The sequence below is a fragment of the Eleginops maclovinus genome, chromosome 9 (genome assembly GCF_036324505.1).
Source record: "Eleginops maclovinus isolate JMC-PN-2008 ecotype Puerto Natales chromosome 9, JC_Emac_rtc_rv5, whole genome shotgun sequence".
Lineage (NCBI taxonomy): Eukaryota > Metazoa > Chordata > Actinopteri > Perciformes > Eleginopidae > Eleginops > Eleginops maclovinus.
The window spans coordinates 28,209,000-28,222,813 of NC_086357.1; the positions used below are offsets into that span (position 1 = coordinate 28,209,000).

The 13,814-nt window shown below is 40.8% G+C and overlaps 1 protein-coding gene across 6 annotated transcripts in view; it reads left to right on the forward strand.

Annotated features, from left to right (window-relative positions):
* osbpl9 (oxysterol binding protein-like 9) overlaps nt 1-13,814 on the forward strand; it is a 36,377-nt gene that overhangs the window by 14,619 nt on the left and 7,944 nt on the right. For 2 of the 6 annotated variants that reach the window (XM_063891354.1, XM_063891360.1), the window contains 8 exons: nt 3,249-3,344; nt 4,328-4,375; nt 6,506-6,535; nt 6,625-6,675; nt 7,097-7,135; nt 11,109-11,202; nt 11,899-12,000; nt 13,153-13,312. In XM_063891354.1, the coding sequence (XP_063747424.1) occupies nt 3,249-3,344; nt 4,328-4,375; nt 6,506-6,535; nt 6,625-6,675; nt 7,097-7,135; nt 11,109-11,202; nt 11,899-12,000; nt 13,153-13,312 (620 nt within the window). Of the gene's footprint in view, nt 1-761; nt 990-3,248; nt 3,345-4,327; nt 4,376-6,505; nt 6,536-6,624; nt 6,676-7,096; nt 7,136-11,108; nt 11,203-11,898; nt 12,001-13,152; nt 13,313-13,814 lie in introns of those variants that run through there. The other 4 variants (XM_063891359.1, XM_063891357.1, XM_063891356.1 and 1 more) reach the window with 4 other exon arrangements.

Sequence of the window (13,814 nt, forward strand, 5' to 3'; positions counted from 1 at the left end):
AATCTACAGAGAGTTCAAACACACCGTGAAAAAACAACTGACTATAAACAAATATATAAATCTACAACCAACACAAAATATTAAAATACAAACACAAAGATTTTCAAATAAAAATGTAATCACATCTTTCAGGTTTTTCAAAGTGGAAAAACTCAGTAAATCTGGTTTAAAACGAACGAAAGGTTTAGATCAAATTAGAACAAGGCCAGTCAATAGAAATAAATATATACGTGGAATATTATACATATTATTATATATATCATATATATTATACAGAATATTAAAAACATAAAGAGATTATAAATAATGCAAATATTTGAGAATAGCATGAACATAAAATAAGAAGAATTACAACTAAAAACATGAATATCCAGAAAAGTAGAGAGTATTAAATAAACAGAATAAGTTCAAATAACCTTTTTCGATTACACATAAATAGAATCTGTAAATAAAGAACTCAAATAAAATAACAGACACATTATACTAGTGTCCAAGATATAAATATGTTTGAATTCAAGTGCAATGAGGAATAGTTTGAGTACAACATCTACAAATTGAAATCTGGTTTAAAACAAAGTCAGCTGTTCTTCTTTTGTTAACCTGGAGTTATTTATCAGTGCGATGTGAGAGAGCAGACTACAGTGCGGTGCCAACACACACACACACACACACACACACTATCGCTCCCTCTGATAAAAACAGCTGATTAGTTTCAGTGTTTCTGCTCAGGCTCTGCTGAGGACGGCTTTATGTCCCGGGCAGTGGAAGCACCTTTGCTCTGTTTTGAGGAAGTGAGCTGCTGAGCTGCGGACTTTGTGCTCTGTTAAAGTTTTAACACTTCCACACTTCAGCTGGTCTCGGGGTGCAGCGCTCTCATGTTAATGGCTTTTCTTCACTTTCCTGTGAGGACCACTTTAACACACACACACACGCACTCCGGACTCAGGAGCGTGCGTCGCAGCGGGCTCAGAGCAGCAGCAGCCAGCATGGTTTGATCAGATTTACTAACACTTCTTAGTTTCCTTCATTTCCTGAATCTGATTTTGCATGTAGCAGCCTGTCGGAGGAGCTGTCAGATATTCTCCTGAAGTCAAAGCTGCAGTTTTTAGTTGTAAAAGTCCTGCATTTAGGATCTTACTTTGGTGCAGAAGTGTTGGAACATGTCCTTAAAGTACAGGTTAACTTTGTCCATCTGAAAGATGCCTTTTTAGTGTCATATCTGATACATGTTCTGTACTTCTGCAGCCGTTTATCAGCTCTTCTGGACCCCTCAAAGCTTCACATACTACGATTCATGCAGAGCAGCTCCACAGGCTGGGATCAAACCCACAACCTGCTGGTTCAAACCCCCCCTCAGCCACAGACTGTTACTTTACTTAACAATCTGAATCTGTAATATTTAGATTTGTTTATTTTAAGGAAGCTGCGGAGCACAGAAAGACACGGAGTGTTTATATTATTATAATTATTTAGAGTTATAATTTATCATTTTTGGAAAACTTTAGTGTGTGTGTGTGTGTGTGTGTGTGTGTGTGTGTGTGTGTGTGTGTGTGTGTGTGTGTGTGTGTGTGTGTGTGTGTGTGTGTGTGTGTGTGTGTGTGTGTGTGTGTGTGTGTGTGTGTGTGTGTGTGTGTGTGTGTGTGTGTGTGTGTGTGTGTGTGTGTGTGTGTGTGTGTGTGTGTGACACAGATGACCCGTCTGTTCTGCCATTAGTCGAGTTATTACCTTTTAATTAATAATATGCTTTATTCGTTTTATTTCTTTATTTCTTTTCTTTATTTTATTTTATATTTGATTTATTTTTTGTCTGTTTATTTTAAATAGTTTTTTATTATAATTTTTGAATTTATTCCCATTTTTTATCTCTTTTCCTGTTGCTTGTATGGACTGTGCAGAAAATGCAAACCGTGGACAAAAGTGCAACAAACAAATCCATTATTAGACGAGGCTGCAGAGTAGTGTTTATATCTTAGTTATTACAGTCCCTCAGGAGTCTGTAGATTCAGAGACAGACAGACAGACAGACAGACAGACAGACAGACAGACAGACAGTCCTTTTATAACTAGGGCTGTCACTTCTTGAAAAAATCACAATCGATTTTTTTAGGCTTAAATTTTCATTGAATCGACTGTAGAATGGATTATCCACGTCTACGTTTCAATTGTCTAAATAAAGGCCAACACACTGCCATTAGGACGAACGTCAAGAGGGCGCAAGAGACGTACAGGTCAGCATGTCTGATTATTTATTGAGTGAAGTTCGTGTATATCAAACAGGAGCGTTCTCGAAAACAATGAGCAGTATGGACTGCCACAACATCGATGAGGAAACACACTGCAGGCTCCTGGTTTCCCAATAACTATGGAACACACTTCACACAGACAGGCGATGGTTACACAGTTTGAAAATAACACTTAAAACTCACTTGAGGACTAGCCCACACACAAATAGGTTGAACATATTTCACTGAGCCAACACGCAGGATCGCTACAGTCCCACAACAGACCGTGGACCAGAACACACTGTCTGCCCCCTCATAGCTGCAGTGCCGCTGTGATATGGGAACTCACGGTCGCACAGTGTGCATACCACTTTGTCCTTCTCCATAGTGTTGCCTTCTGCCCAAAATCCGAAGTGCTTCCATATGGAACTCCTCCTGTGATTAGGGGTTATCACTCGTCTCTCATGTCGCGCAGGTTGATCGCCGTTGCCCTCCATTTTTTGGCAGAGCACTAAGCCGCGGCAGCCAACACTATCAGGCTGTTTCTGGGGCGGACAGTTGGTGGGGATTTACTTTTTAGCCCTCGCATGCCTCCTGCACTTTCAGGATTCTTTTCTGTTCTGCTTGTTTGTGAGTTATGTTACTAATAATAATAATAATGAAATAAAATGTGTTATTTGTTTAACTCGTTAAAAAATAAGTTATTTGGTAAAAATGGATTCCCTCTTCTTTTTGGAAACGTGTGTTGGTCGGTCCAATCGATTCTCGAACGTGACAGCCCTTTTATAACCTCTACAATAGTGTTATATCTCCCCTGGTTCAGTCCCCTGCTGGAAGATTCTCCTCTGTTGGTGTGTCTGTTGTGTCACCGTTGCACAGCAGCCCTGTCCCCGCTCTGACCGACACAACCTCCCTTCATCATCAGATTCAAAGTCTCTCTTATTATTAATATTCCTATCGTGCTTCCCCGTGAGCAGCATGGCATTCTGACGAGGGTCCGTTAATGCTTCTTCTCTCCTCCTCCAGGAGGCAGAGACGGGATTAGTGCCGAGCGTTCAGGACTTTGATAAGAAGCTGTCTGAAGCGGACGCCTACCTGCAGATCCTGATCGACCAATTAAAGGTGAGGACGACATCATCGTTTCATCTGGAGGTATTCACATGTTCAGAGAGGTTTGAGAAGACTAGGATGTCTGTCACTCCTGTAAAGAATTTATCTAAAGGTTATAATTACATTTGGATTCATTCCCACTTATTTATTCCAAATTGCAGCATAAAATCTACCTCTTTGATATCCTTAAAAATCTGATGTATTACATGAGTTGCATTTCAGTTAGTGGTCAATCGATAGGAGTTATCACAGCGGCCCACATGTTGTGTTTGAATGTATATTGTGTGCAAAAGAAATGTATAGAAATGCATGAAACTGAATAATTATCTGCAAGGAATTAAAATAAACTTAAAAATAAACAATATTTAATTTGTTCAAATGTTCATTCATTCTCATTTGAAGCCTAAAAAATAATACAACGATTAAAGAAACTAATAAATACCAAATGTGCCGTGGTTAACAAAATATATTTTCAAATCTGAAAAATACATTGAATGAACATTTATGTAACGCTGTTATTGTCCTGTTTTCAGTAAGTCTGCAGTGCACTGATTTAAAATGAAAATGCATCAAAGAAAGTGTTGAATGTCTACAGGGAACTAAAAAAACACTTTGCATTAAAAAAATGACTGAATATTAATTATATTACGTCTCCGTTTCCAAGAAAATGTAAAACTTGAAAAAAAAAAGTAAAAAAATGTTTGTTTTTCCTTCTTTTGTCTTAAATCATTCATTTACTATCATTTCCAAATGATCTTTAGAAAATACACGTATGTGTGTCATGATAGGGTTTCTCGTTGATCCAACTCTTCAGCAAAGCAGAAGTTATTTAAATAAGATTTGTGGCGACAAAGCAGAACAAGTGTTAATTTAAGGAAGTAGCAGCGCAGTCTCACAGGAGGAAAACACTGAGTCTCCTGAGAAAATGCTGCTTCATAATATCTCAGCTCCCTGCGTACCAAAATAAACCTGTCCTCTTCTGTGTCTCCTCTCAGCTGTTTGATGACAAGATCAAGGACTGTAAGGAGGATGAATCCCGCAGAGTGAGTACCTGCAGATCTGTCCTTATCACTGAAGCTAACAGCAGGAAGCACGCTGAACATCAGCAGGAGAGGACTCTTTAAAGTAGAGACACTACATACTGATATACACCTGAACATCAGCAGGAGAGGACTCTTTAAAGTAGAGACTCTACATACTGATATACACCTGAACATCAGCAGGAGAGGACTCTTTAAAGTAGAGACTCTACATACTGATATACACCTGAACATCAGCAGGAGAGGACTCTTTAAAGTAGAGACACTACATACTGATATACACCTGAACATCAGCAGGAGAGGACTCTTTAAAGTAGAGACACTACATACTGATATACACCTGAACATCAGCAGGAGAGGACTCTTTAAAGTAGAGACACTACATACTGATATACACCTGAACATCAGCAGGAGAGGACTCTTTAAAGTAGAGACTCTACATACTGATATACACCTGAACATCAGCAGGAGAGGACTCTTTAAAGTAGAGACACTACATACTGATATACACCTGAACATCAGCAGGAGAGGACTCTTTAAAGTAGAGACTCTACATACTGATATACACCTGAACATCAGCAGGAGAGGACTCTTTAAAGTAGAGACTCTACATACTGATATACACCTGAACATCAGCAGGAGAGGACTCTTTAAAGTAGAGACTCTACATACTGATATACACCTGAACATCAGCAGGAGAGGACTCTTTAAAGTAGAGACACTACATACTGATATACACCTGAACATCAGCAGGAGAGGACTCTTTAAAGTAGAGACACTACATCCTGATATACACCTGAACATCAGCAGGAGAGGACTCTTTAAAGTAGAGACTCTACATACTGATATACACCTGAACATCAGCAGGAGAGGACTCTTTAAAGTAGAGACTCTACATACTGATATACACCTGAACATCAGCAGGAGAGGACTCTTTAAAGTAGAGACTCTAAATACTGATATACACCTGAACATCAGCAGGAGAGGACTCTTTAAAGTAGAGACTCTAAATACTGATATACACCTGAACATCAGCAGGAGAGGACTCTTTAAAGTAGAGACTCTAAATACTGATATACACCTGAACATCAGCAGGAGAGGACTCTTTAAAGTAGAGACACTACATACTGATATACACCTGAACATCAGCAGGAGAGGACTCTTTAAAGTAGAGACTCTACATACTGATATACACCTGAACATCAGCAGGAGAGGACTCTTTAAAGTAGAGACTCTACATACTGATATACACCTGAACATCAGCAGGAGAGGACTCTTTAAAGTAGAGACTCTACATACTGATATACACCTGAACATCAGCAGGAGAGGACTCTTTAAAGCAGAGACTACATACTGATATACACCTGAACATCAGCAGGAGAGGACTCTTTAAAGTAGAGACTCTACATACTGAAATACACCTGAACATCAGCAGGAGAGGACTCTTTAAAGTAGAGACTCTACATACTGATATACACCTGAACATCGGCAGGAGAGGACTCTTTAAAGTAGAGACACTACATACTGATATACACCTGAACATCAGCAGGAGAGGACTCTTTAAAGTAGAGACGCTACATACTGATATACACCTGAACATCAGCAGGAGAGGACTCTTTAAAGTAGAGACTCTACATACTGATATACACCTGAACATCAGCAGGAGAGGACTCTTTAAAGTAGAGACACTACATACTGATATACACCTGAACATCAGCAGGAGAGGACTCTTTAAAGTAGAGACACTACATACTGATATACACCTGAACATCAGCAGGAGAGGACTCTTTAAAGTAGAGACTCTACATACTGATATACACCTGAACATCAGCAGGAGAGGACTCTTTAAAGTCTGAATATTAGCTTCTTTTAGTTTCAGGATGTCTCAGAGGTTCAACGGCTGTGTGATTCACTTCCTCCCGTAGAGACTTAGCTTTCGGTCACTTTAACCTGTTGTTACTGCGACTCTTCAGTGTGGGAAACTGTCTCGTGCATTTCCACAGAACAGAAACCAGTTGCATCACTAAGTCAGACGTCATCCCCTCGACTTTATCTACTGATCTGTGGCATCAGGGCTTCTGCTGTTGGACTTTCATTCAGATTTTAACGCCTGTTTTCTTTTCTTTTTTACAGAAAATTGAGGATCTGAAGGAGACTACTTGTGTAAGTCAGCATTAAGACATTGTCCTTCCCGTCTCCGGACTCGGTTCCTCGTTATTCAACCTCTGTTTCTTCATGTGTTCTCCTTCCAGAGCATGGTAGAGTCCATCAAGCACTGCATCGTTCTGCTGCAAATTGCCAAGGTAAACACACGTTCAACGTCCTTGGTCTGCTTCCACTTCACCATGAGCATGTGTGAGACCACAGTAGTGTGTGTAGTTCCCCGCTTCGGTGGTTGATGAGGGTGTAGCCGGTACTCGTTTCATCACATGTTCCTCCCCGCCCTGTGAAGAGGAAGTGGAGAAATCTCTCCTTCTTCATGTGGTTGTGAGGTGGCAATTTAACCTTAAAAAATCCCCATAAATTCTAGTTTCTATCCCAGAGAGAAACCCTTTAAGAGACCTAGTGTCCCCCCCCCCCCCCCCCCCCCCCCATGTGATGAAAGGAGTGATGCATGTTGGGGGATGTTGTGAGGCTCTGTGTGGTGAGAGGTGAGTCTCTTATGAAATGATTCTCCAGCCTTCCTACAACAGTAGTCTAACATTGTCTTCTCAAAATTTTAAGGACCAAAGTAACGAACAGCAACACGCAAACGGACTGATAGTAAGTTTGACATCCTCCGTCCATGGCTCAACAAAAATCAAATCAAACAAACTGCTAACTTTCTTCTTCCTGCTTAACTTACTCTGTAGAGATTAGATCTGTAGTGCATGCCGTCTGATTGGAGCTCCTTCTCAAACTCCCTCAGATTTAAACCCTTTCAGCAGTGGCTGGGAACTTTTCTTTTCTCCAGTGTGTGTGTGTGTGTGTGTGTGTGTGTGTGTGTGTGTGTGTGTGTGTGTGTGTGTACGTGTGTACTTGGTTGTTTGCGTGTGTGTGTGAGAGGCTGCTGCACTTCTCCCTCTAATTAGAGTCAAGCTGCTCACCATTGATTTATGTTGAACACACTGCCTGCTTATTGAGCTGTCGAGCACTAAGAGCTGCAGAGCCGTGCAGAGAGCACTTTACTTCATGTGAGGGGGGACGCAACGGGGGGTTAGCATGTTCTACTCCACATCACATGACCTAAAGTACTGGGATATACAGTTTACATTGTTTTAGGAGGCAATCTGTTTCCTTTCAGTATGTTGTGACTATTAATGTCTCAGCATTTCATCACTTCCTGTCCCCTGGTCTGGAGGTCAATGGTTTACTGAATGTGTTTTTGGTTAACATTAGCCTCCTTTAGCTTAGCGGTAGAGACGTGAAGTCATGTGACCGTGCTGTAGTTCCTTTATAGCCCAACATTAGCCTCCTTTAGCTTAGCGGTGGTGATGTGAAGTCATGTGACCGTGCTGTAGTTCCTTTATAGCCCAACATTAGCCTCCTTTAGCTTAGCGGTGGAGACGTGAAGTCATGTGACCGTGCTGTAGTTCCTTTATAGCCCAACATTAGCCACCTTTAGCTTAGCGGTGGAGACGTGAAGTCATGTGACCGTGCTGTAGTTCCTTTATAGCCCAACATTAGCCTCCTTTAGCTTAGCGGTGGTGATGTGAAGTCATGTGACCGTGCTGTAGTTCCTTTATAGCCCAACATTAGCCACCTTTAGCTTAGCGGTGGAGACGTGAAGTCATGTGACCGTGCTGTAGTTCCTCTATAGCACAACATTAGCTTTTTACTTCAGAAATAATATCTACGATGAATTAAACCTTCAGGATACTTTGGATATTATGAAGGTGATGGAAGGGAAGTCTCCAGTGGTTTCCTGATGTGAGAGTCCCACAGCTCTTATAACTGATTTAATCTGTCCTTCAGGATTATGGGTATAAATAGCACAGCATAAGCTCTGCCTATATGTCATACTGCATGTTTTATATGCAGTTTTTAGTGCTAAAGATATATCTGCAGATTAACAGAGAGTGTAAACGTTTGTCACGTTGACTAAAATGTGGGGCAAATAATAAATAGCCCTTGGATTTAACTACTTCAAACAGCAGCAGGGAACGTGCAGGAGATGATTGAACCACAACATTCAGCTATTTGCTTCTTATATTGACTCATTTCACCCTCACATCTTTAAAGTACAAACGTTTTCTTTGCCTAGGAAGGACATGCCTTAATGTTTACCTTCATTTTAAGTGAGAAAGATTCATTTTGTCATGCAGTTATTGTTCTAGTCATAGCTATTGAATGTTTGTATATGCTGTAATCTTAGTGCTGGAGATATATCTGCAGCAGAGTGTTTAAGAGCCGTCAGGTGGCCTGTTATGCGTGGCCTGTTATAAATGCTTTGTACCTTTATTATTGAAAAGTGGCAGCATGTTAGATTTCATCATCAGGTAAAGTACATGTTTTAAACGACAATATTAAGTTTGATCGTTTGATCAACGGCTATTTACCTTTGTACGGACTCAGTTTTGTCCATACATGTTCCAAATACGCTTTTCTTTCCTGTATGAATAAAATGAAACAGAGGGCATGCCTTAAAGCGTAATTAAGGAGAACGGCTGCTGAAAAAGCACCAGTTTATTTCTCCTTTCCTGATTTTTCCTCCTGTATTTATTGTTCTAATCCTCCTGCATGATTTTATTTGCTATAATCTTTGTGCTAGGGATATCTTTGCAGCTTAGGGACGTGTGTAAATGTCACGTTGCCTTTAATGCGTGGCAAATAATAAGTGCACTTTAGGGCTTTGTAATAAATACTTGAAACACCGGCAGCATGTCGGCCTGCTCCGTCAGAGGAGCTGCCGGAAACAGCAGGACGTTATGGATACAGTCTATGGTGCAGGAGTCTATAAAGACGCTTTCCAGGAGTTATGAGGAAGTAACTGACGTGCTGTGGTCGCTTTAGGTCGTGCACTTTGATGCATTGGTATTGCATTCACCAAAAGGAGAAATATAGATCCTGATGGTGATTAAAGATGGAAGTCGTTAGTTCCTGCATGCAAGGCCACAGTGTGTCGCACCATAGTGTGTGACTGTCTGAAATGAATCCCCTCCCCCCCATTCTTACTTTCCAAGCGTTTTCTTATGAAGGGAAAAGTAAATAAAAGGGAGAAGTAGAAAAAGTCAAAGGGACTGGGGGAAATTTGGGGAATGAAAATAATGAAGAATTATTAATGATGTTAATAAAATGTCTACGAATAAAATAAATAATGGAGTTTAAAAAAGGAGATAAAATATCTGGATCATTTCTTTTTATTGTTTAAAAATAAAAATAAATCAAAGAAACCTGCCGACATTTCCTGTAAATAAAATGTAAAGATGATAATAATAATAATAATAATAATAATAATAATGATAATAATAATAACAATAATAATAATAATAATATTAATAATAATAATATTTAAAACCAATTTGAAAAAGTAAAAATACAAAAATAAATCTTAAGAGGAAAACATAATTAAAATAATAATGTTTTTTAAACTGGTTTTGTGAGGAAATGCAGAATCACCTTTTGCCACCAATTTTTTTTTCTCCCATTTCTGTTTAAAGATACCCCTCCTTTCTAATGGCCCTATTACACCAGCGTCCCGTCAGGTTGACTCTCTGTTGATCTCGGATAACTTCATCTAAACTTCCCTAGAGAAACAGAAAGCTGTAAAATCTCAGATTACAGGTCGAGGCTGAGTAACAGGAAACACGTCACTGGTTTAATGTCAGTCTCACAGAGCCCTGGGGTGGGGGGGGATAGTCGATGTGTTTTCGCTGTAGCTCGTATTGTTCGTGTCCGATGGGTTATCGGTGACACTGACCCCGTTACACAAAGCCGACTGGAGGACTTTTTTCTTTGTTCAGGATTATTTCAGAATGTCTGCAAATGATCCAAGAGAAGAGACATTTCAATGAGAGGTTTTACTGAAGTATGAAACAGCAATGTGACCTCAGCCTATACACCAACACTGAAACACATGAGCACATACTACAGTTTTAAAATCAGGAGTACAATCTGAGCTGAAAGGAAAAGGGTTTCATTAATAATCTGAGATTTTAGATTTTAGAAAAAGTCAGAAATTTGAAAAAGAAATTCAAATGGAAAAAAATCGGCGGACAAAATTGTGAATTTCTAAAAGAGGATGATTATGGCCACATGAAGGAGTTAGAATTATGAGAAAATAGTGGATTTTAATGAAAACAGTCTGGATTTTGGGGGGAAAATCACAAGGGAATAAAATGGGAGACCCAAAAGTGTGACTTGTTGAAGATGAAAGTGTTATCCTGCAGAACAGATCCTTTTACAACTGTTTCTACTATCACTGTCATCCTGAGGGGAATCCACCGTTTTAGAAGTGTAACAGTAATCAGAGTACTTTGTTATGTCACTAAGGGAAACGTATCAGGCGGAGGTCCGGAAGCCTCTGCTGGTTCAGGTTTCAGGAGGTCTCTGATCCGGTTACTGAGAGCTCCAGGAGATGAAGCGTAGGGAATTGATCGGCTGGGTATTTTAATCCCCTCTCCTTGTGCTCCCTTAGATTTACCATTAAATACAAGCAGATGTGTGTGTGTGTGTGTGTGTGTGGGTGTGTGTGTGGGGGTGTGGTGGTGTTGTTGTTGTTGTTGTTTTTCTGATGTGTTGTTGTTTGTTCCTGCAGAGCACCATTAACCCAGTGGATGGGATCTTCCAGCCCATTCTGGACACTCCTGTAGACAACAGCACCATGCCAACACAGAACACACTCCCCACAGGTAACACACACCCCACACACTCCCCACAGGTAACACACACCCCACAGGTAACACACACCCCACAGGTAACACACACCCCACACACTCCCCACAGGTAACACACACCCCACACACTCCCCACAGGTAACACACTATACACACACTCCCCACAGGTAACACACACCCCACAGGTAACACACACCCCACACACTCCCCACAGGTAACACACTACACACACACACACTCCCCACAGGTAACACAATTGAACAGGGGTGTATTATGGGATTTAAATTACAGTAATATCTGAATTATTTACAATATTTCCTTTTTAAATGTCTTTGGTTTATCCATACATGTACGTTGCGTGTAAAATTCAAACGGAAGTTAAAACAAAATAAAAAACTTGCCAATTTTATTTTATGGAAATGAAAAGAAATGGAAAAATAAAAAATAATATTCACAATAAATGTTTTCTATTTACATACAGACATGTAGCCCACCTTTTATTAATAATACCAACTATCCCCAAAAAACTTTGCATTGTCAATGAAATTCTCCAATTCTCCTCAACGACACCTTCTCCCTCCAAATCCACTCAGATTAAAGCCCCATTAGCATCATAAATGAAGCACACAGAAAGTAAACAGCACAGACGGTATGTAAGTGCACAGGTGTTACTTTAATATTCAAACCGCCGTGCCTCTGTTTCTGCTGCAGACTCTCAGGTGTGTAAATCAGACCAACGGCCCTCCACGTTACCTGTTGGTCCCGTCGTCACGGTGATGGGCAGTCTGCAGACCCCGACTCCCAACAGCACAGGTTAGCGTCCGTTTATTACTCGCGTCACGGCGTCACTTTACCGCCTTACTCTTCATCAGGAGCATGAACCGTGCCCCCTTCAGCAAAAGTCTCAGAGTGGAATTGCTGCAAAAATATCTCAATCCGTTTTCCATTTCTGCAACCATCGGGGAAAAAGAGGGACGAAATATTGGATGTCATTTGTTTCCTAGCTGCTCAGATTAATTGCAGACTGCTGCTCTGTGCTCCTCTTCGGTTCAATCAACAACAAACTCAAGATTTATCCAAATAAAAGCAAATGCGTTACATCACCGGCTCTAAAATGAGCTTAGGACTTTTTTTTGGTTGGTTTTATTTCCGTTTCAGCTTCGTTATACAGACACATTTACACTTTTCTCCACTGCTGTTAATTCAGCTGTATAAGACGAGTCCATGCAAGGAGAGAAAACATGACAGAGAAGAAGATAACAAACGGGAATAAATAAAACTATGGAAAATGAGTGGACTTTTATTTTGAAAAACATACAAATGAAAGGTATATTTTGAATGGTGACTTTTCTGTTTTTCTAGCTGCTTTTTAAAGAAAGGAGTGGAAACTTAGATTTTTGGGCAGATATTTAAGAGCTCATTTTCCTGCCAGATTGCACTGGGTGAATTTCAAAATAAAAGCACGACTCACGCTGTCATTATCCTGCAGACATTTCATTGTGCAATCACCTTTTACTTTAAATAATGAGGTAATATAAATCCACTTATATATTACTACTTTAAACCCTCTCCACGGGGGTAAAGTAACACCATGAATTATTACTGCTGAGTTTACAGCTCAGGGAGGCTGTGATGATGCAGCAGTGTTGGAGCGCTGAGTGCCACGGTGTCTCGCTGCATGCTGGAGAGTGTGTGTCGATACACTCCGCAGAGGAAAGCATCAGTGTGTTCAAGACGGGTTCCTGTTCTGTATACAGGAGGAGTCAGAGCAGAGCTCCAACATCAGTCAGAAATCTTTCATTTCTCCCGCAGCGAAGAAATGACCACAATGTACGTGATAGGCTGAGGGGCGGGACATCTCTGAGCTGTTGACCAATCACAACAGAGCCAGCTAACTGAGAGATCCTGCGAGAGGGAGACTTGTGTTGCCGACATGTTGACAGTATTTTGTATTTTCTCCGTCAGGGAGCGTCCCGTCGGGCCCCAGCAGCGGCATGGCCTCCCCCACTCACATGCCCCTCCCCTCACACTCGGTGCCCGACTTCTCGTACTCGTCCAGCGAAGACGAGTTCTACGACGCCGACGAGTTCTACCAGAACACCACGTCGCCCAAACACTGCATCGAGTGAGTACAACACCGGGGATATCACACAAGTAGAAGACGCAAGGAAGCTCTTCCTCGATGCCCATGAGACACAAACATATTGAGCATAGCTCCTATTAGTGAGTTCAATTCCAATCGTATCACAGTCTCTCATTCCTGCAGTTTCTCCTTTGTTATTTTGCATTATTACATTTTTTTTACAGATTTGTTTTACCTTTTTTTTATTATTTTACCAAATTTTCTTTTTCTCTGCACATGCACGGGTCAAAGTGTCTGCAGGAGCGCCAGTTTGTGTCTTATCAATGGCAAACCTTGCTCAGACAGTGGCCGTCTTTTAAGCGTTTATAAATTAGGCCCTGACCTCCTGAGAGGTGTTGCTGTACTGTCCCTCTCAAAGTGACCTTCAGATGGTCTCCTGGACCCCTCAAAGCTTCTCACCCACTGCGAGTCATTCCCCCATTCACACCTCATTCCTGCAGAGCAGCACCACTTGCTCTAGGGAAGCTAACCGTCACACACACTC